Source organism: Perkinsus marinus (genome assembly GCF_000006405.1).
Source record: "Perkinsus marinus ATCC 50983 genomic scaffold scf_1104296935302, whole genome shotgun sequence".
NCBI classification, from domain to species: Eukaryota; Perkinsozoa; order Perkinsida; family Perkinsidae; genus Perkinsus; species Perkinsus marinus.
This window is the reverse complement of record NW_003214508.1, coordinates 648591-669684: the sequence shown is the minus strand read 5'-3', so window position 1 is coordinate 669684 and position 21094 is coordinate 648591. Positions and strand designations below refer to the sequence as shown.

The 21094-nt window shown below is 48.2% G+C and overlaps 10 protein-coding genes across 10 annotated transcripts in view; 3 read left to right on the top strand and 7 right to left on the bottom strand.

Moving 5' to 3' along the window:
• Window positions 1–569: 569 nt before the first annotated feature.
• Window positions 570–1210, top strand: Pmar_PMAR003496 (hypothetical protein; the record flags this gene model as incomplete). The annotated part of the gene is made up of 3 exons (XM_002784191.1): window positions 570–771; window positions 808–1115; window positions 1157–1210. 3 exons carry the CDS (start codon window positions 570–572, stop codon window positions 1208–1210), a joined length of 564 nt encoding a protein of 187 aa, XP_002784237.1.
• A 921-nt stretch (window positions 1211–2131) lies between these two features.
• Window positions 2132–2425, bottom strand: Pmar_PMAR003495 (hypothetical protein; the record flags this gene model as incomplete). The annotated part of the gene is made up of 2 exons (XM_002784190.1): window positions 2132–2287; window positions 2315–2425. The coding sequence occupies 2 exons, from the start codon at window positions 2423–2425 to the stop codon at window positions 2132–2134; spliced, it is 267 nt and encodes an 88-aa protein (XP_002784236.1).
• Window positions 2426–3732: 1307 nt separating this feature from the next.
• Pmar_PMAR003494 (hypothetical protein) lies at window positions 3733–4557 on the bottom strand (the record flags this gene model as incomplete). The annotated part of the gene is made up of 1 exon (XM_002784189.1): window positions 3733–4557. The coding sequence occupies one exon, from the start codon at window positions 4555–4557 to the stop codon at window positions 3733–3735; it is 825 nt and encodes a 274-aa protein (XP_002784235.1).
• Window positions 4558–5481: 924 nt separating this feature from the next.
• Pmar_PMAR003493 (syntaxin, putative) lies at window positions 5482–6910 on the bottom strand (the record flags this gene model as incomplete). The annotated part of the gene is made up of 10 exons (XM_002784188.1): window positions 5482–5586; window positions 5635–5701; window positions 5748–5842; window positions 5891–5992; window positions 6040–6165; window positions 6231–6298; window positions 6345–6446; window positions 6495–6596; window positions 6643–6805; window positions 6848–6910. 10 exons carry the CDS (start codon window positions 6908–6910, stop codon window positions 5482–5484), a joined length of 993 nt encoding a protein of 330 aa, XP_002784234.1.
• Window positions 6911–7371: 461 nt separating this feature from the next.
• On the top strand, window positions 7372–8623 carry Pmar_PMAR003492 (conserved hypothetical protein; the record flags this gene model as incomplete). The annotated part of the gene is made up of 8 exons (XM_002784187.1): window positions 7372–7485; window positions 7533–7628; window positions 7679–7741; window positions 7789–7968; window positions 8024–8151; window positions 8199–8274; window positions 8322–8401; window positions 8455–8623. The coding sequence occupies 8 exons, from the start codon at window positions 7372–7374 to the stop codon at window positions 8621–8623; spliced, it is 906 nt and encodes a 301-aa protein (XP_002784233.1).
• Window positions 8624–9950: 1327 nt separating this feature from the next.
• On the bottom strand, window positions 9951–11038 carry Pmar_PMAR003491 (Pyrrolidone-carboxylate peptidase, putative; the record flags this gene model as incomplete). The annotated part of the gene is made up of 5 exons (XM_002784186.1): window positions 9951–10064; window positions 10110–10298; window positions 10346–10533; window positions 10612–10752; window positions 10798–11038. The coding sequence occupies 5 exons, from the start codon at window positions 11036–11038 to the stop codon at window positions 9951–9953; spliced, it is 873 nt and encodes a 290-aa protein (XP_002784232.1).
• A 190-nt stretch (window positions 11039–11228) lies between these two features.
• Window positions 11229–12172, bottom strand: Pmar_PMAR003490 (hypothetical protein; the record flags this gene model as incomplete). The annotated part of the gene is made up of 2 exons (XM_002784185.1): window positions 11229–11471; window positions 12083–12172. 2 exons carry the CDS (start codon window positions 12170–12172, stop codon window positions 11229–11231), a joined length of 333 nt encoding a protein of 110 aa, XP_002784231.1.
• Window positions 12173–14390: 2218 nt separating this feature from the next.
• Window positions 14391–15470, bottom strand: Pmar_PMAR003489 (hypothetical protein; the record flags this gene model as incomplete). The annotated part of the gene is made up of 1 exon (XM_002784184.1): window positions 14391–15470. The coding sequence occupies one exon, from the start codon at window positions 15468–15470 to the stop codon at window positions 14391–14393; it is 1080 nt and encodes a 359-aa protein (XP_002784230.1).
• Window positions 15471–18144: 2674 nt separating this feature from the next.
• Pmar_PMAR003488 (hypothetical protein) lies at window positions 18145–18965 on the bottom strand (the record flags this gene model as incomplete). The annotated part of the gene is made up of 3 exons (XM_002784183.1): window positions 18145–18277; window positions 18684–18824; window positions 18874–18965. The coding sequence occupies 3 exons, from the start codon at window positions 18963–18965 to the stop codon at window positions 18145–18147; spliced, it is 366 nt and encodes a 121-aa protein (XP_002784229.1).
• Window positions 18966–20217: 1252 nt separating this feature from the next.
• Pmar_PMAR003487 (pre-mRNA-splicing factor PRP17, putative) overlaps window positions 20218–21094 on the top strand; it is a gene marked incomplete at its 5' end in the record, with an annotated part of 2562 nt that continues 1685 nt past the window's right edge. The window contains 5 exons of the mRNA XM_002784182.1: window positions 20218–20307; window positions 20356–20424; window positions 20475–20553; window positions 20607–20703; window positions 20752–20863. Coding sequence (XP_002784228.1) covers window positions 20218–20307; window positions 20356–20424; window positions 20475–20553; window positions 20607–20703; window positions 20752–20863 — 447 coding nt within the window. The remainder of the gene's footprint in view (window positions 20308–20355; window positions 20425–20474; window positions 20554–20606; window positions 20704–20751; window positions 20864–21094) is intronic.

Here is a 21094-nt window from a genome sequence, read left to right as displayed (position 1 = left end):
CAGTAAGTTAATCGTGTATAATGTTTCGGCATTTTTCCAGGAGCTGGGCGGTAGCTGCCTTCTGCATCCTTGTGGTGATCTTAACTATCCCAGGATGTGGTACTCGGTCGCCACCCAACATAAGGCCCCCTAGCCCTACTGGTGGGGGGTTTACTCCCACTCAGCCCCCACCCCCGACTGGTCCTACAACGACACCCAGCTCGAACCAGTGCTCAGGAAGCAGCACTCCATCAGAAGTGACCTCTAACGTTGTGCTCTTCTCGGACTGGCCGAGTATGTCGGCCGGTAGTCCCCGGGCCTTTCTGACGGACCATCTACCAGCGTTCAGTGGTGGTAGTAATTGCCTCAACGTTCGAGTCAGCGATCTAGTGCTACTAGTAACCGGAGATATGTTGAAAAACTGGGTGGAGGGGAATGTGACGAAGGTAAGCGAGAGCACTACTGCTGGAGGCGGCCAGGATTTTCGCTCGCTTTTGCAAGAACTGGAGAAGAGTGGTACGAGCTTGTGGATTAGTGCAATACCGACTGACGGGACGTGGTCAACGGTGTGTACGGGTCAGTCCAACGTAATGGTCTGCCTCTATCAATTCGCCACCACTTGGAACGCGTTTATGGAAGCCCGAATGATTGTCGGAGTTGTGGTTGACGGTATCGCGATCAGTAGCGGGGATTTGCCAGCGATCATCAACCAGGGAACAGCTGCCAGAGGTGTCCTCAAGCTCGGCCTGGCAGTCGGCCTTGGTACTCTAAATGGTGTCAAGAACTCTTATGGTAATTCTGTCAACATGTATTTGTCTTTTCTCGTAGATTTTTGGGTGCCCTCTGCTGATGCGTATAATGGTAACTCATCAGAGTTCATGAGCAGGAAGGATAAGGTCCAGGATATGTCCGACTTCCTCCTCTCGAGCATCTCAGGAGAGTCTCCAATACCCCGGACGGACACGCGCCGATATGCTGACGACACTGCGCTGATTTGGTCACCAAGGCACACCGGTTCAAGTGGTTGTATGTATCCGTTGAATACTGGAACTTGTACCAACCCTACAGGAGCTAACGAGCTCGGCTCGTGGTCGCCTAAGGAAGCAATAGAACTTATGAAGTCGATAAAGTCGAGGGTTGGCAGTGAAGGCACTCGCTTAGGATTTTACACTCTCAGTCTGATGCCATTCTCATGGTTGACGACGGACTACCGGAGATGCTTCGGGCGTAATTGTTGATTATCATAGTAAATTACGTTAGGTTATCTATTAGTAGTGCAACATTATTTAATTGTCTATTGGATCCCGCATCGGGGTACATACACGAAGTAGTCAATTTTCGGGGATTATTATTGAGAAGTCTCGAGTTAATCTGGAGTGCACTTCGAAGCATTGCGTGCCGGCACCCATCATAAAATCTTCACACTGAACTTAAGACGGGAACACTGCGAGTGACAGCTCCAGGCTGTACGAGACATCTGTCTAGCTCACAGAGAGCTGTTTTCTCACCTGGGGTGTTTTCAGATGATATTCCGATGCCCCGGTAATGTGGTTTGCCACCCTGTACTGTAGCACATAATTCAACGCATATCACTCAAAACTGTAGAAAAGTGTTTATCCTAATTCCCATGAGAATTCTCATTCTGATGACCACGGGTGATCTTTTTCACTGCCAAGCTCATTTTCTGTAAGCTCGCCACACCTGGTAAGGCCTCAGCGCCTAGTGATTCGTTGTCGAATTGCGGCTGCTCGCTGAACACTGGATGGTGCCGACTCTGACGATTGGTGTTTTATGATGCAAATCCTCATGAAGACTCACACTGTGGAATTCCTCAAATCTTAGCTGGAGAGCGTTCAAATCTGTGGAGATGGAGCTCTGCATTGCAGCCAAGTTGGTACGAACTGACTCGGCCTCGTTTTTGTTGTTCCTCTCGGTCTCTGATAACCTGCTACTCAACTCAGAAACCTGCGCGTGGACCTACAACGGTGGACACCATTCATTCACGAATACGAGACGTTATTGTCATCGCTCTCAGCGGGTACGACCTACCGATTCTATGGAGCTCTCAAATTGATCCGACTTGCGTGCAATGCTGTCTATGAGGTCGACACGCCCCTTGATCTTCTCTACAGAGCTTTTGGAAGCGAAGCGCTTATCCAGACTTTTGCACGTATCTCTTAGAGCCTTCACCTGTAGGTTGGAGTTCTAATGGAAAGATGCGGATATCGCACACTTCATCGCGGAGCTTCTCGTTATCTCGCTGGAGTTCGGTTATTTGCTTGCCTAGTTCCTCTGTCTTCTTTTCAATCTGCGATCAAAGTTCGAGCCAACTTACGTAATACCAAAGCTCAAAGAGTGTATCCACCTGTAGTTCTTCACTGCGTTTGAGCTGGTCTACATCCTCCATTGCTTTCCCCCACCGCTCCATGTCTCCGGACCGAGCCATTTCTAGTGAATCAATCCTGGCAATAGTGTCGCTCAAGGCAGCATGAGTATTCTGAGCAGAATGTGTTTCAAGATGTTCTGGATACTCCCGATTCATGGTTATTCACCTTGAATTTAGAATCTATAATTGCCCTGACTTCGTTTTTCGTTTGATCTATTTCGTCTCGCAACTCGTTCTCGGTCTTGTCGATCAAATTCAAACACTCCGAGAGAGATTTGTTCATCGTACCTACCACCGTGTTGAAACTGGTACGTGTTAGTTATCTAGGAGGGAGAAGAGCTTCCTATGATTACTCGTATTGAACTTACTCAAAAGAGCTAATGGATGTGCTGATGCTGAATTGTCTGCACTGGGGAGAAAAAGATTCTCAAGGTTGCTCATTCGCATACTCAAAGCCTCCATTTTTGCTGCTAGGAGGCTCGTAGGGTCCCCGAGAGTTGCCGACAGCGATGTCATGTTATATCAGACTGGTCAACTCCTCAAGGAGACTTTCATAGAGCACCGATCACCCTCACTGATTCAACACCACCAGCCCGTATCAGAGTTTCTGCATATCTAAGCGTCGTTCAAGAATCCCCAACAAGCCGCATGGCGATACCCTCGTAGGGCGGTCCTCATTCTCACTTCAAAGCAACGATAACGCGAATGCTAAATCAGGGACCTCGTACAATACTCGTGCTCAGCGGGAATGCCGATAACAGGTCGGAATGTCTGTCGAATGACCGAGTATGAAAAATATCCTTCTCATACTCTTCGTTGGAATAAGTAATTCTATAGCACGATAAAACTGTATCTTATGAACGTACTGGAGCAGCCTACAGTATGGTGCCCTGTCGCACGTCACGTGAGTCACGTGATCAGCCTCAAGTCGAGAGTTCAGAGGAGGAATCCGCACCATGTCTGTAGCATATCAAGGTCGATTTAAAGTTTGCCTGAATCATCCATAATTCATCCATTTCTTTCGAAAAAAATGGACTCTTTTACCGACTTTTTACGTATTGTTTTCAATGAATTACCGAAAGGGAATGTAACGGCTGATAATTTGGGATACGTACCGGTTCTCACAATCTACTCAAGTCAGGATACAATAGACAGATTCTCAGTGGTATTATCAAATTCGAACATCGACTCTGTCACAGTGCCATCACCACACTATCACAACCGGCATTGGGCATGACCCCATCCATAGGGTCCACTCACGAGCACTCGAGCTCTCTTACAACACAGACCAATCGAGTATACTGTACAGTACTCATTAGATCAATAAGGATGGAACATAAACTTTCATTCAGCCTCGTTCATTCCACTCAATCATGTCTGTTCTTCTTAGCCGCCGCTGCCCTTGCTTTCTTGCTTCGACGCTGAGGAACCATATCGCCAGACTTGGTCTCCTCTTCCTTCGCAAGAGCCTCCTTCTGACGCTTCTCCTCGGCTATCTCGTCGAGCTCCGCTTGCTTAGCCGACCCCTCCGGATAGTACTTGGCCCACACCCAGTACGCGAACAGTGATATCAGACCGGCGACTGTCATAACAATGCCCATGAACTCGTTATCATAGTCGTGCATACCCAAAGCCGCGCGAAGATAAATGCTCAAGCCGGGGAGAACAAATACAGATAAGAACACTACAGCGAGAGGAAGTAGTTCACGACCGAACTTGTAGGTCAACCAAATGCCGACAGCCAGTGACACGTCACCAGCAAGAACAATGTTGCTGTTGAGAGTTGACGGAGTGAAGACCGCTAGCTTTGACTGGTGCATTTCTACGGTGAGACCCCAGTTGTAGTTGTAGCGAATGACCTCCAAGGTTGCCCAAGTAACTCCAACAGCTAGTGCTCGACGCGCATCATCGTCGAAGCCCACCTTGAGGCAGTCTGAATAGAATATGATTTGGACCATACCCAGCAGGTCCAAACAAGAGAGCATTAGCTCCAAGGCAGGGCCCCATGGATAAGTCTCATAGAAGCCCTCGGGCAGCATATTGTTGACACTATAGCGCACGAAAGCGTTGACAGCGTACGTTATACCGACTTGCTTCAACAGAGATAAGAGGCCCTTCTGCATTGACACGCCGCAGCCTTGACATATTGCGAAGAAAGGGCCCAAGGCGATCATAGAACCGGCACCGGACATAGTGTAGCGGGAATAAGGAGTAAACAAACTCTTAACTGCTGATAACAAACTCTTCACGGAGTTCACCAACACAATATTCGGTTGAATAAAGGCACTGAAAACTTATACCAACATGTGGGTCTTCATCGCTGTCCCTTCAGAGGCTGCTACCAATCCACCATGGCATTCAACGAGTCACATACCCAGATGACGAAAACCCTAGGCCCATAAGAAGGTAATACTTCGCGGTACGGCAGCACTTACGCGTTGATGTAGGCCAACCGATGGTTAATCGATGAAGTCGCGTGCTGCGTGGCACGGTAGTAGGTAAGCGGAGTCTCCTGATGAGCCGACTTGTAGTAGCTAGAAAAGGCTCTGGTGGCTCTGGGACCGAATCGGGCGAACAGCATCAGCTGCGGACAAGTGCTAAAATAACCACTATAATAGTCGATCCCTTGAGCTCAACAGCATGTACCGTAAACTACCTACTGGTTACCGTAGTGTCCCATTGCTGCGTTGATATCTAGTGAGCAAGGGGGTACAGCTCAACCAGAGGTTTTAATAGTCGGAAACAAATACAATGGTTGAGTGAGGCAAGCAGAGTGACAGTACTGCGGTAGGAAGGAGTCGCCCATTTAGCGCTTCAATTTGATGATAGAATTGGTGAAGTTGTCAATTTACAAAACATGTATAAAATATAATAGTGATCATCATCATCACCTACTAGTACTACTATTCGAGGGGAATAACACCTTGAAGTAGGATAAAAGGCCCAACACCTGAACATGATGTAATGCTGACAGCGAGACCCTTTCAGCTTACCAGGGCCAGGATGCAAACCACACAGCAGACGCATATACACAGTTTGATCCACAGGTTACGTCGCTGCCTCTTGCGGCCCTTGATCAAGGCTCGTTCCGTACGCGCTTAAATATAGTGGAATTACTAACAGTTATTCGTTGATGGACTTAACTCACCAGCATTGTTCTTAGTGTTAACAACGTTAAACTCTATAGAATCGAGCATCTCCCCTTGTTGTTCCACGACCAACTGAAAGACGACGAATCCATGAAAGCATCAGTGAGAGCCTCAACGTACCGCAAGTTCGATCATCATTTGATTTACTTCTTGAATCGACTGCTCCAATCTTTGAATCGATTCATATCTACCCTTGAAAGGGTCGGTAACCATACGCACACCGAGGGGCTCACCTATCCCTGAGGCCCTGCAGCTTAGTGATCCTATCTTGCGTGGACCGGAAGTACTGTTCCTGTGGTTGCACTCCTTCATCAACCATAGCCTCCCTCTACCACACACCCTCTACCTAGCTTATCAACAGGCGCTGTATTAGTACCTCGGCCTCTGTTGCAGCAGGGACCGCGATGGCAAGTTGCCGAAGAGCTTTCTCCCGAATGTCGCTGTTAAAGTCCGACTGTAGTTTTTGGAAACGCTTCAACTGGAGTGATGACCGACATTCCACAAGACGACTTGGATGAGTACTACATATTCATTTAGCCGTCGTAGGCCGGCCTGCTCCATCCCGTTACGTATGCGGAGTTCCGACGCAATGTGACATTTAGACGCATATTTAGTCTCGAACGTTTTGGTGGATTCTCCCATAGCTTCTATCTGACCGAAATGATATCACCTCAAGTACTGTCACCAAATCAGACAATACGGGCATCGGCACTCACCTTCTTTTTGGTTCCCACCATGCTCCGGTTGACGTCGCTGACAATCTCATCAACACTGTCCCGTATAGCTGAGACGAAGCAGCTGTAGGCCCTGGACACACTACGTACACTAACCTTGCTCTTGTTGCTGACTGGTAGCGTTAATGACATCTATTCGTTTCTGATCCAACAGGTCGAGATTCTTGTTAATCAGGCCGAGACCACGTTGGACCTCCCCTACATCAACATCGTTACGACTAGTGCCCCAAGCCCTAGCCCTCCTACCAGCCTGTGCATAGAACTCGTCCATAGACTGACGTTTATCGGCCTCTGCTTTAGCTTCAGTAGCCTTCCAAGATACACCCAGGAAGGCTGCTACCTCCGTTCCTGCACAGTCGATCCTCCCACAACTCGGCATCTCCTCTTTGCTTACCAGTGCCGACCCGCTGTCCCTGCACTGGGCTCTCCTGCGTCTCATAGTCAGTCGGCGCTGCTGACGAGGCATCGAACACTGGGCTCGCCTTGATGTCAGCAGCAGCAGCCGTTGTTGCTGCTGAGGTCGCCGCTGCAGCTCCTGCTACACCAAGTATGTGAACCTGAACAGGGCAATAGTGAAGGGCAATGAGGAGGGAGCTTACCTTGACGATGATCCCCCGCTCTCGTGCAGCATCCTGTAGCTGCTGCAGTCGATCTATTTGCATTCAACCGATGGGACAATGACGGGTTATACAAATGAAAGCTGACGCTCACATATTCAACGAGAAAACCCCAACTTGGGCAAGAGCATTGAAGATGATCTTCAGCCGGCGGGAGACGTGGCGCTGTGCCACCGAAGAAGAGTTAGTGCCCCGAAGAGGAAAATTTATAACCGGATTGAGCTGGATGGAAAAGGTGCCTGAGGATATGCAAGAGCTCCGAGTGTTCAAGATGGAGAAGGTCTGCTGTTCTCGCGGTCAGGTGGGACGAGTTGGAGTATGATGCTTTAGAAGGTTTACTGGCGTAATGGTAAGATCATCCACGAGTCACCCGGGTTCGAACTCTGGTAGAGGTTATTGACAGGAGTGTGCAGTTGTCGAACTTTTCCGTGGAGGTGCCCGCACTCCCATAGTGCCGCCATTTTCTGTCATCTATTCTCGAGGCTTGCTACATTTAAGCTTGTCACATGGCCCTACGGGCTATTGCTAACATCCCTAGGGGGCCTCGGGCTGCTGTGGGCCTAGGTCGGCCCCTACAGCGCCGAACCGCACTCATGCGTAAAGGCCAGACTATCACTGAGGTAGTCATAGACCAACCGCCGGTTATTATGGGTAAACCGGCATTTAGACAGAGGACGTTATTACACAGGAGGAGCTGACTAAGTTACAGTATCAGTCAGCGATGATCGTTTCTGATCCAATTTGTGATGTCGGCGAGAAAGAGGTGGCCCGTCCTGGCCGTGAGGGAATGTCCCGAGTTGGTGCCATGCTCAGGTGAGAGATTTCCTCATCCCCACCAAACCCCCTGCGAGGCTCCTCATGGACTGGCTGCCAAAAGTAAGATAGCGACGTATGCCTGCTGGGAACATTAGTGTTGCTGTTAGCCCATAGGGGACTGGCTTTGGTGGAGGTCGGGCCGAGCCAAGACTACTGAGAAGCTGTTTAGGTTGGTACTAGAGAGGCTAGAGAATAAGCCCTTGATGGAGGCATTCGGGATCACTATGGGGTTCAATCATCAGTTGTATTGGTTAACTCTGCATGCTTGGATATTCCATCAGAAAATGGTACCCTATAATAGCAGCCGCGTCGGTTCAAGGGGTGTTTATGCATCAATCTCAGCTGCAAATAGGCGACGACCGAATGGACTACTATTTTTTCGAACACATATGGGTGCTGCCTAAAACGTGGTTGCTCATCAAAAGAGTACCTGACTACCGTTTCAGTTCAGAGCTGAGGAATACCATGGAGTAGCATATGGCCTCAGGCCCGCCACCGAGTGTGGTGATTCTGTCAGGTACAGCTATGGTGGCTGCGTTGCTCTGGATAGGGCCTTACGAAGGGGAGATATACTCGCTGCCCGGCTGCAGGAGGTAGTTGCCGTTGGGGGCTCAGGACCACCTCAGCGTTGGTGTCTTAGCAACTCCATGCTAATATCCATAGTGGTGAAATACAGAAGGACGACAAACGACTACTGCTTTTGACCAAGTACACTGTGAGGTAGTTATCACTGGCTTGGAAATAGGCTACTGATAATAGGCGATTCTCTTCAGGCAACTTTCGTACATACTAAGAGTACCGCACGATGACTTTATATTTGCTAATTTCGTATGGGCAGACTTCCCATTGCCAGCATACCCAGCTCGACCTCTCCCTAATAGGGGCGCCCTTATCGACCGGAGTCGGCCAGCTACCCGTATGCCGCCTACACAACGGAGGTGAACGCGAACTGTGTGCATGTACGTTTCTGTGATACATTGTTCTTCATCTACGGAGCATTTCCCCACAGTCGTGTTGTAGTCTTTGATGACGTTATCCTTCTACTATGGCAGTAGTAGCCCTGAGGGGCAGGAGAGACTTTATCGGTTCGAGACGTGGATAATATGTGGCAACACAAGTGAACTCTGACACGCCATAGTGGACTCCCGCGTGACAGTGCTATAGATGCCTTTCGTGAGTAGGGCAGTGTTAGCGGTCATTCCTGACTTGTAGTGCAGATGTACGGGGATGGGCTCGGTAAAAGAGGTATTATTAGGTAGAGGGGGAAAGGCGGTGTTACCTCGTTGACACAACTCAAAAGTAACTGCAAGTACATCTATTAGCCGAGCTAACGATACGCACTTGTTAGGCTCAGAGAGGCCCATAAAAGCATATCATGTCGACCTACCGCATCACACCGTGTGGTTCACACGGCACGTGTGAATGAGAATGCTGTCGTTCAACCCGTCACAGAGGAGAGTACATCGGGAGTTGAATAATATGGTGGAGCTGATTCGTGGTAGATAACTGAGGTTTGGAGGGCTTGGATTGCAGTAGTTTAGCATGCAATTCTTCAAGGCGTATGTTGTCAGGGGGAAACGGAGTAGAGGTGTATAGTTTTTCTCGAAAGGCCGACGTTTTTAGTGACAGCATGGTAAATGGTCGATAGCAGAATTTCCACTTTGCAAGGGATAGGACTTTTCCTTCTCCGGACATAGAATAGGCTCATCTTCCTCAGTCTTAAACCATTCGAATGGAAATTCATGCAGTATCGGCGATCTGAACTGGCAGCTTATGTTCCGGTGGTGATGCACACTATGGCGACCTGAAGGGGTCGTGGGAATACCTTAACTCTGTGAGTGAAGGCGTACAGGTTTACAGGGGGGTTTGCCTGGGGGCGATGGAACTGGAGTAAAGACTTCTTATTAAACGTAGCATACCGGACGGGTGGAAGTATGATAGAGATCAATGCATGGAGATTGAATAATGAGCGGAGCGATTTCTTACGAGTGTTGCATATGCTGGTGTGACGAGATTACAGTTGAGTTGTAGTGCAATTTACTGGGCTCAAGCGGAGCCCAGTGCACCATTGCCGCCATTGCGGACCGAATGTAAGCCAATCCACAGCATGGAATGATCGACCCAACACTATCATAATGCAACGAGTCACGTCAGTATCGAAACTCAATGATAAAAAGTAAGAACTACTGATTACGTAATCATCTCTGCGATGTTATAATAATGAGAAGAGACAACTTGCTGCTTTTCAAACATGGTAGCCATGGGTTCCTCAAACACGAACATCCACTGCGAGGAGTTGTGAGATCAAACGCCTGATCAGCCGACCATCCTCTTCCAAAGACATCACCGTGGGCTCAGGGAGATGCACGAAAATGGCGGGTATCTGCCGAAAACCATGTTGCATGAGGAATCGGCCGCTCTAGTCTACATTCAAGTTTCGACTTCGGATTTCTGAAAGAGTTCTGAAGTAGATCTCATTGCAGTAGAAGCTTCCTGCATCGACACTCCACATCTCATCAGAATCAATACCATTGACCAAGCCGAGGTTGGCGGTTGAGGGGAGAATAGAGGTAACATTAGGGAGGATGGGAAGAGATGAGTTACTTTCAGCAAGGATCTGACAGTCCGTATAGTCAATGCAATAGCATCGGGAAATCGAGCTACATTCTTGGCCGCGACCTCGAGTTTAAGTCCCTTTGCTCTATCCTCCAACCCTAGGTGAACAATTGCTGCTGGTTTGTGTACGTCGGCCTCTCTGAGCCAACGAGCCGGTTGAGACGCGCCACCGTGCGTAACCGGTAGACTGAACGCTTGGATGCAGTAGTGAGAGGTGCAGCTTCCGTTGAGGGACTCTGAGACATCAACATCCTTATTGGTACAGTATGGAAAGCGGCCTGTTCTGATGTCATCCAGAAACCATGAAGACTCACTTGCAACAGCCTCCGATGGGTTGAAGGTGAAGTCCTCAAATGGTTGATAACCCGTAACCCAAACAACGCTTCTCTCTTGAGGTGGGGCAGAGAAGGCAGCCGCGCTCACCCTCAGAGATGTCAATCGAGCAGTGTCAGCACCTACAACCAGCACAGCCGACTACCGAACAAGACGACATCCCATACTTGCAGGAATGCTGCTTTGATGATCCGTGTAGCCGTCAACCTTTCTGATGCAAACCAAATACCCAGCAATAACCAACACGAAAAGCAGCAGGGCACCACAAACCCACTTTCTAAGGCCACTAGAGTGGACCAGGGGTGCTCCAAATGTACTGTAATTGTGGCCAAAAAGTCGCTCTTTACGACGCACGCTGATAGTGTCTGGTAATAATGGTACAGTGATAGTCGAGATGGAAGTATCCATCGGAAAACAGCAAAAAAAAGGACGACAAGTTGGTGAATGCCGTTCTCATGCATTCTTGGAATGCGAACACAAGAACAGTTATGACCACTGAAAACACACTAAGAATACCTTGGACAACTACCACGAGTAACCGACTCGTCGACGAGACCAGTCATTGGGACTGCTGATTCCAAAAAGTTGCAAAATAAAATTACACTTCCTCGGACGAGGGAATGAGGAAAAGATAATACCCTCCTGTAGGAGGCATCGGGGAGTCCCCAAAGTGGAAGCCGCCAAGCCCTCCCTCGATTTCGAGGGAATCGGACTTGGTCAAATTAATATAGTCATCATCACAGACCTCCTCTGCTGCGGTGGTAGTAGTAGTCTCGCTACTCGACTTGTGCTTATCAGTGAGGAAATCGTCCATTTCGTCGTCATCTCGAGTAATCCGTACCTGCAGACTGTTTATGTAACGCAGGGGGGGCTATTAGTTGAGATGGCTACATATAGAATGAAACCAAGATGACTAAGGGCCATGAACAAGCTCACTGACATTATGACAATATCGGGAACGGAGGAGTCCATCGAATTAGTAGAAGCGTCCATGCGGAATACCAAAACAAACTGAAATCATACTCACAAGCAGAGACCATATACCATGAACAATACAACGAGAAACGACTTGGAGAATTATGTCGAAATGAGCCCAATGTCCCTACGAGACGGTGAACAAGTGATCTGAATAGTCAGGCGTGTCTTCAAGCTGAACCTGTGTCGAAGCACACGAAACGCTAGAGTGGCTATGACCACCATGACACAACGAGTGGTGATAACAATGACTAGCTATGATGATATGGAAAGGAGAACCTTCAGGATTACCCACGGGTACGCCATTGACTTTGAACTCACTCGTGCGTTGTTGAAAAAAGTTAGCTACTACGAGGTAACCAATACAGGCTGCATGGTATGCCTGGATGAGGAAAAATATAATTAGTCTAATACGATCATACACACACTACGACAACTAGGAGGAGGAGAGGGTCGGCTTCAAGCTGCTATAATCACATTATAGGAGGTAGCGGCTGAGGAGAGGCAGGTGGCTGAGATGATAGTAGCAGAAGACCCACCAACAGACAGGACCGACACAATGGGCATGCTGGGACGTGGGCTAGAGCTATCCATCTGAGGAACATACTCAAAGTTGACCAGCAGCACGGCTGAGGCCTTCACAGGGTCCTACTTGCGTACACATTCATCGTGGAACAAGTGACCACATTTGAGTACAGTAACAACATCATCAGTCTGGTAAGACGACAGGCATACGGAGCAACATGAGGAGCTATCAGGGATCACTGAAGAACAGCCGTAGTGCTGGGGCTACATCTGGCCTCACTACTGGGGTTTCCTTCAACGAGGTTATCTTCAGGTATGTAGCCGCTAGTCTGAAGGAAGTACATAACAGATCGATACTGTTGAGTTGATGTACCGAGGAAGAGGTTAGCCAGTGTGCAAATGGCATCATCGACGATGAGCCTTCCAGGAGCCGGCTGGCTCGGCTATTCATATCGTGCTGGAGCGGTGGCTGGGTTATGGTAGGGAATTCATCGTATATAGAGTACTCTTGGTTTTTCGACAAGTGCACCTGGTCATACACTGGGGTATCGCTAATGTATATCGTGTTATGTTGTTGATTACGTATATAACGAAGGCCATAGTGGCTACGGCCATGCATAGGCTTCCAAACATTATTATGGAGTCCATATCGGCGTCGTATTCGATTCTAACATCGTTGCTTTCACTAGTGCCGATAAGTGCTGACATTTGTAGTGTAATGACAGCTGAACGACACGACTACGAACTGAGCAAGTAGTAGATGAGGAAGGAGCCCGATCAAAGGAGATCGAAACAGTACAGCAAGCACGCACTTACGACAATAGATAGTACAGCTACCCTCAACAGAAGGTTCATCTTCATGACGACATAGTACGTAGACACGATTGAACCACCCAACTCGACTATAGAGTATCAAGTTTTGGAAAACAGCCAAGTTACATCTCGAGACACTCTCAAGGAGACAGATGACGGCAACTATGAGGTTCAACGAGTGTATTTACGTCCTCACACTATGCCTTTCGTATTGTCAACACGGTGTTGGTGTCCTACTGCAGAATGCCCTTCATGGCCGACTCCTATAACGATCAACGTCGCCTCAAGCAATAAGACAGCAGTAGAGCTGTCATCGAGCCCGAATAGGCAAGTAAAGGAACTACTATCATCACTTGGTGAGGGACCACCCATCCAAAGGCATATAGGAGGAGGAGGATGAGAAGAAGAACGGTCACTGCTCGGAGAACTGAAGGGTAGAGTGCGAGGAGGAGGCAATTGATAAAGTCAACATCACAGCAAGCTACAGTTATCTCTACATCGGTACTACTACTACAATTACTATCAAGACGGTACAATCGTCCAATGAGCCACGTGAATAGAATATCCGTGGCCGTATAGGAAGTAGAGTAATCACACGAATATAACAAGATTGGATGCAGCAAATAGAGAACCCTCATTACACCCACTATCGAGCGAATCAATCACCAGGTCCACATGATGATCAATAAGATAACAATATGAAGTGAAGCAAGACCAACCATGGTTACTTGTTAACACCCGGGGAAAACATACACATCGCCAACACACAATCGACGCTAGGATAAAAATATGACTTCACATGTCTAGAAAATTGACAGGTACACACTCCCCCCCTTGGAACCTGTAAAAGAACACACTGAATCGTTGTGGTTACTATGAACACTACACGAGTACCGCATGTTGATAGTCACTGTATATAAGGATAGACAGAAATTATATTATCGAAACCAACGATGAAGCACAAATAGGCGACACAATGGCCCGCTATACACTGGATAAGGTAAGCGATGTGGACGCTACCCGAGAGACGCGATTCCGCGCGACTGCCGCTTTTGATGGAATGTATGTGTCATTTCACATCGCTTGGATGATGCCAAGACTTACAGTAGAAAGGCGGCAACTTGTCGAAGTAATAGCAGCTGCCAAAAACAGCTCAAAAAATGGGATGATTATGTTATGATTATTCAAGCAAGATACTCGATAACCTTACGATAAAGCAGTGGTGACACAACGGTGTCCAATACAAGATGCGCAACAAGCATCGTAGTTGGTAGAAGTGGCGAGGAAGAGGAGGAGAAAAATTAAGAAATATACAATCATTACGCCAGAGCGTTATTACCATTATAGGAACAGGCTCATGCTTCTGCCGCTGCTGCGGAGTGCCAGCACAACAGCGCTTATTGGCACTCTACACGTGGCACAGAAATACACAGAAAACAGAGAAGAGTTAGTATTGGCCGAAACCAATCGAGTCGGGAGAAAACCCACCAAAATAGTTCTCATTCTGAAATCGAGCCGCTAAGGACGGGAACTCCGCTCCGCTCAGCCCAGCCTCCGGTTCCGGAATAGTAGGGAAAAGACCTCCCGCACTGGTACCACTACTGCCTCCACTGGTTGTACTTGTGACACTACAGCTGTTGGTGGTCTTACCAGTCTTCTGCGTTTTACGATGTCTTCGACCCTTGGAAGAGCCACGTGAACCTCCCCCATTGATCTCCTTGAGTGCTGCAACTAACTCTCGGATCTCTTCTTCTGATGCATGTCTCTCCTTGGCTATCAACATTTCCTCCCTATCGCGCACAGACTCAGCCAGAGTCTTTCGCAAAGGACCATAAATACGCCTCTTATTGACATAAACAGTCGAAATGTATCCACCAGAATTTTTCCATACACCCGGTGGTGCAGCATACTCCTTCTTACGAAGCGAGTTGAGCATCATATAAGGGCTGACATGACCACGGTCCGAGGGAGTTGGACGCGTTAGTGTGCTTAGATTGGTGCTAGCACTGAGAGTAGCAAGCCCATTGACGCTAAGATCAGCACCAGTATCCGCTAGTCTGGCCCTCTTTGGAGCCGGCCCTTGCTGCATCTGGTCGTAGTCCTGAACAGCTGCACGAGGCAGAGTAAGAGGGTCGACACATCGAGCTGCTATTATTCGACTTAAGGCATCAAGCCCTGGCTCTTGAGAGGTTGTTGCTGCTGACTTCCCTATAGAGTCGGCGAGAGTACAATCCACGCCTGTAGAGGACCCTAAGAAACCAAGAGGCTGAGCGAAGGGACCATTGAGAGCCTCTAGATCACTGAGTGGTGGGAGGGCACTAAAGGGGGGAGAAGACATACCACAGGCCACATCATTGGAAGAACAAGTCGATAGAGTACCACAGTCAGGGGAAGCCGGCAGGGATGCTAGTTGCGGCTGCTCTTGAGGAGTTGTGGAAGGAGTGGTATCGAAGGGGAGATCCAAGACAACAGTCGGGTCGTCTGTCTTGTCCCATGATACTAATGGTAAATCATCACCCCAAGCCATAATGAAGCCAATCAAACTGTTTAGTGCATATCTTAGGTTCCATACACGATCAATCTTACGTGATTATACCGCTCGTTGTCGAAATTAGATATACTACGACAGTCTAAGTGTCTCACTATACATAGCGATGCTCACAACGAGATATCCCGACTACAAACTGAGACAGTCCATGAGGAGGTAAGGAATGAGAAAACTCGATAGTTTTGAAAATATCATGGATTTGCGTATGAACTTGAATGATACCGATCGCGACTCACGCCGTGTCACTGCGGGCAATAGAATAGGATAAAACTTTGTCGTAGTTTGAGAGAATTATATCCAATGGGATACGTTATGCAAAGCCCAAGATCTAAGCCAGCTGATTCATAATGAGCGTTTTAAAGTGTGCGAGATTATCCCGAATAATCGTTTTGAGATATTTTCGCGCAAGTGTATAATCGTTCTTATCTGGTCAAAAGTGTGTGTGAGGATCTGTTGCCAGGCATTACGGGCCTAGTGGCGTATCGCCCCTTAACATACATACAAATTGTGTGATCTCATCGCCGACTCCAGTGATTGCGATTCCTTGTCAGAATTCCTTGTCAGATTTGGTCCATTGCGAGGCTTGTAGAGAACGTTGCGCGCGTCGGTATGGCGCGAAACATGACACTACTAAGCCTTAGTGTCACCTAACATCACAGACTCCTCATTGACTAAGGAGTCTGTGATGTTAGTCATAGGCGAGCACTATGTGAATGCGTGCTGCTTTCACGTACTACGGTTTTTGTCTAAACTTTGTACGAGTTATGTGTAAGGTTTGTGCTAGTTTGTTTTTCATTCCCATAACGGCATTATATAACCCGTAAGCGCAATTTCGCCATGAAATGGCTCAGTTCACGAGAGCTCTTCCGCGTGGCAGTGTACACAGAGACCAGAGTAGTGGTTGGGCAGCAACTCGGAGTTGGAGATAGGCTTTTGGAATTGTGCATTGCTGTATGTATGCAATTTCACGCGATTGAGTTTTTCGGTAGACTAAGATGTACAGTCCACCCTGACAGGGTGAACCTCGCCATGACAGGGTACACAGAGACCAGTGTAGTGGTTGGGCAGCAACTCGGAGTTCGAGAGTAGTCATACGGCTCAGTTCATGAGAGTTCTCCGGCATGACATGGTATGTCGATGTTCGTTAAGTACACTGCCGGTCGGACATGGATATTACAGATAGTAACCGAATGTAACCATGCGATATCTAATGTCCTTGCGGATCAGGAATACTAGACCACCACTTAACCATCCCCGTGCTGCCAGTCTTGCCTTCAGTATATGTTCTCCGGTGGAACTTCCACCGAATAGCCTGGGAATCCGAGAAGGCGTGTTTCCGAACGATGTGTTGCTTGAAGACATACCACATCTATCTTCGTTAAGGTAAGATACCGTGAGAGCTCCGGATGGCTAGACTGTAGACCACCAGTGTTATAGGGGAGGTCCTCTCCGAGAGGACCGTTAGACTCTAACGGCACTCTGACGGTTAGAGTATGGCATACCCCCAATATATACGACGACTGAACTACTACAGTAGTTATATTTCAAATGACACTAGAAAAGCTATGGCATGCAATAAAGACAAGGGGGGGGGGCTAACGCTGTCGGGCCATTCTCGGTGATCACACTCGTAGAGTGGATGAATGAGTGATGGCAGGTCAGTCCCAGTTTCGATCTGACTAACGTTGGCCAGTGACTCCCACGCCACGATCAGGCACTGGGATCAGTTAGGGGGGGGGGGGGGCAAAAGTGAGCCCTGAGCAGTAATTCCGCCTACTCGGCGCGGCCACCATCTTCTCCTTCGTGCCACTTTCATTTTCCTTCTTCCCCTGCTTTCCCAGGAGTGTTACTGACCTGCTACTACTGTTTCTGTTATTCGGGCCTCACACGATTCTTGCAAACTCCGAATACGGGAGATGCTCGGTGGTGGGTGCCCCAGGGTGCTACTGGTTGGGGTTGAGTAGGCGCCCGATCATGACGCGACAGCAAAGACATTCGGTCTCGGAGGCTGAGACGTCCACTTGTCAATGGACAATTGATGATAAAAATTGCGCGGGATACCATGTGCCGGATGAAGTGTATATCTTAGTAGGATAATCCTACCATCCGTGGATCTGTCGCTTGTAACGGTTACAACGTGACCTGTACTTGTGCGAATCGACTCAGCTTTGGCCTTCAAGATTCTCGCCATTGTTCTCTTCTACTGTGTATCTTTGTGCTAGCGTGATAACCACGTGTTCATTGAGAATTCGGTCTCAGGATTCCTGAGACCTGATTTGTAAGTTAGGAACCTAGAATACTACGCAAATATGTCCTGTGTTACAGTCAATTTGGGATCTCTATTTTTTAAAACGGATACTTTACCTACATAATGCAACAATACCACAAAGGGAGGATGCCTCTTGGATATGTCATTGTGAGTTGTTTTGGCATATGCAGACAACCGAGTCAGTCTGACTGAATCATTCAGTCACCAAAATTTCAGCAGTCCCCACGGACCGACCGTGCTCTCATTTCTCTTCCAGTCTTTGAAATTCCCTCGGAGGAATAGCCCGCGTCACAAGCCCGCCACACTCGCATCACACGAGTCGCACATACAAGTCTCAACAGAAAATCTCAATGAATAAACAATCCCAGCTTGAAAATCGGTGATTCATTTCTTGTCCTTCTTCGGCTGTACCTTCTCCATCGCTTTCCTCTGCTTTTCAGCCCTCTCTTTTTCCGCTCTCTTGTGACTGTACTCGTAAACCTTACGGGCGACATCACCGTGGTCGAGTACGCTGTCACTGAGGAAAAATGATATGACGAGTGTAGAACGTAGCAGGCACATTACGACGACTTTCTCCGCAGCTTTTGATAGACCTCTTGGAAGTTCTCCAAATGAGAAAGCCGAGCTGAAGACCTACCACCAAGGTGATTATTGCAAGCTCAAGAGTGTCCCACTAACACGAGCGGTGTAGGCAGTCGAGCCAGCAAGTAAAAAACCAGTGGTTACCATTTAGTCAAAAAAGAGTTTTTCGACGACACTCAGAGAATAAACTGGATTTCACTGCGAGCTTTTTTCTTATCGGTATCAGTATGCAGCGGTAATATAGATTAAAGAGTTCGAAGAACGCAGACATCTCGAATAATGAGCATTAGCAACTTGTCTCCCGCATAAAAGCCGACCCCAGCTCGGCACACCGTACTTACCCCTGTTCAGCGGCTTTGTCCTTTTCCATCTTTTTTTCACGCTCCTCGCTCTCCTTGAGCATTTCCGTCAACCACGAGCCACCGCCGCTACTATTAGAAGCTTGTGCAGAGCGGCTGGCCTCCGTCTCGGTAGTACTGGAACTAAGATACAAAACTTCACCTGATCGACACCGGCCGAAGCAACTTGTACCTCTTAGGTTCCTCCTTGAGGGTTTCCTTCACCCACTGCGTGCCAACGGACTGCGACGAAAGAGCTCGAGTGAGCGAACGGGCCATCGCCATTCGGACTAGCCCAAGTGTCGGACGGGTACTTGTCACGAGGGAGTTCATTATTATCACAAACGGCATACGGTGAAAACGTCAGTCATGATAGCGGCAAGGACGCTCAAAGGAGACGACCTTTTCAGCGGACTGGTACTCGGATCCACGGAAGAATACTCCGTCCTCGGTGCTCTATAGAGATAATCCACGAGTATGCTAACGTAATGATACGTCGTATATTGTCTGATACTCTTAGGTTCTACTGTACATAGAAGATCGTTTAGCTTATAGTAGTGCTCACACACACAAGGAGACAGACTGTGTTACTAACAGCAAGAGTAAGACATTCGAGCAGCATGTCGGCCTGAAGTAGAACAGCCACTTACATCCTCCACGACGTAGACCTTGAGCATGCCTTACAAACTCGGGACGGACTATCCCGAGCCTCTCATACGAGTGCAAACCCCTAGCCCGGTGCGGCAACACAACCCTAGAGTTGTTACTGAGAACATTGTTTACGGAGCGCAGGATTGGATATCGATCAGCTGGGCGAAATGGTGTTACTAAATTTAGTGACAACAAATAGTGATTTTGGACACCAGCTGAAGGCACCGGCTGAAACGGTTAGATATCATCTCGTATTTCTGAGTTTCCTGAAGGGATTATTTCAAAGTGTTTTTCACCGAAGTAAGAAGCTCATAACCCCTTTCAGAAATCTGATTCTCATGGACTCTTCGCTTCAAGAAACTGAACCTCTCCGGGGGCAGGTTGAAGTGGGTTGTAACGCGTTTTCTTGCGGTTTTACGAACCATTTCATACTTCGCTCCGCTCCCAACTTGGCGAAAAGGACTCTGCGAAAATTCCGGACCTTCAACGAAGATTTGCGCCTCTCAAATGGGGGTCAAACCTTCTCTAATAGATTAAGACAGACTCGATTGGTGAAGCGGAACCTCTGGCTTGTGGGATAGCAATCGTGGATTGAGAGTTTTTCAATTATTCTCGCCGTGTAGGTCCTGGGTTCGAATCCTGGGTCGATCGAAATGAGCTTTCAAGGAGTCCTCCTAAAAGAAGCCTAAAATCTGAAATCTGTTGAGGTTCCTGAGCCCCTTCTTTAAAAGATGTTCTTGAACCTCAATAAGCCCTTTTTTGAAGAGATTTTTGAAATAGGCCTCAATAGTGAGAAATTTGGTTGCGCGCGCAAAGCAACTGCCTCAATATTCCAAGTCCTATCTCCTTTACAGAGCATCATTTTCCTTCGTGACCTCTTGTTCTCATGCTCTCTGGCTACGATAGTGATAATGGCAGCGATACGGCTGGAGGGAAGAAGTCAGTGCGAGTACAACTGCCTCATATGCAGTCGTTGGTACGTAAGGGATAGGCTGGGCGGGTTTTTGCTCGATTATACTCTTAGGTGGCACCTGACGTGAATATAGACAGTATGCTCGGGCCTCAACGGATCGATGTCGACTCAAAAACTAATGTGAGAGACGACACTCGACGGACCGGCGATGGGCTATGTCGTCCTATTAGGCGTTGATGACCAACCCTACGGCTCGAGACCTCGCCCACACGATGGAGATCATGAAGAAGGAAGATAAGGAGTCACGACGTGAGCTGGTTGGGGATGGGTGTAGTCGGCTTGCAGTGGTCGGTTATATTTAGGAGAAGCAGGGGTAGGGATTCATTTTGGGAAAAACACGACTTTCGCTGGCGGCCGTGTTGAAGCAACGCATATGTCCAACTTCAACTTTGATAGACAGTAAGCTTACGTCAGAGCTACTAGTAGGAGTATATGAGGTCGATGCAGGTTCAATACGTTCCAATCCTTTGGCTTCGCCGAGGCCCCCGATGGTCGACTTATCAAGGCCGGACAGGGATTGACTAAGCGTGAACGCGATATTGACGGCTTAGTTGCCAAGGTAGTACTATCGTGTAGAAGTACGGCGTAGTACAGAATCATTGGCTAGGTGGATGAGGAGCGTTTGAAGAGCGGTATGGGCGTCTTCGCGGGGGGGTTGAAGAACGATGAAAGTCGCAAGAGCTGAGAACAGCGATCCCGCCGATGTCGATGACTTCCAAGTAATTATGGATTCGCGGCTTCCTCTACTGTGAGTCTATCCTGTAGCCCATGGGCCGGGTTCGAGGGAGAG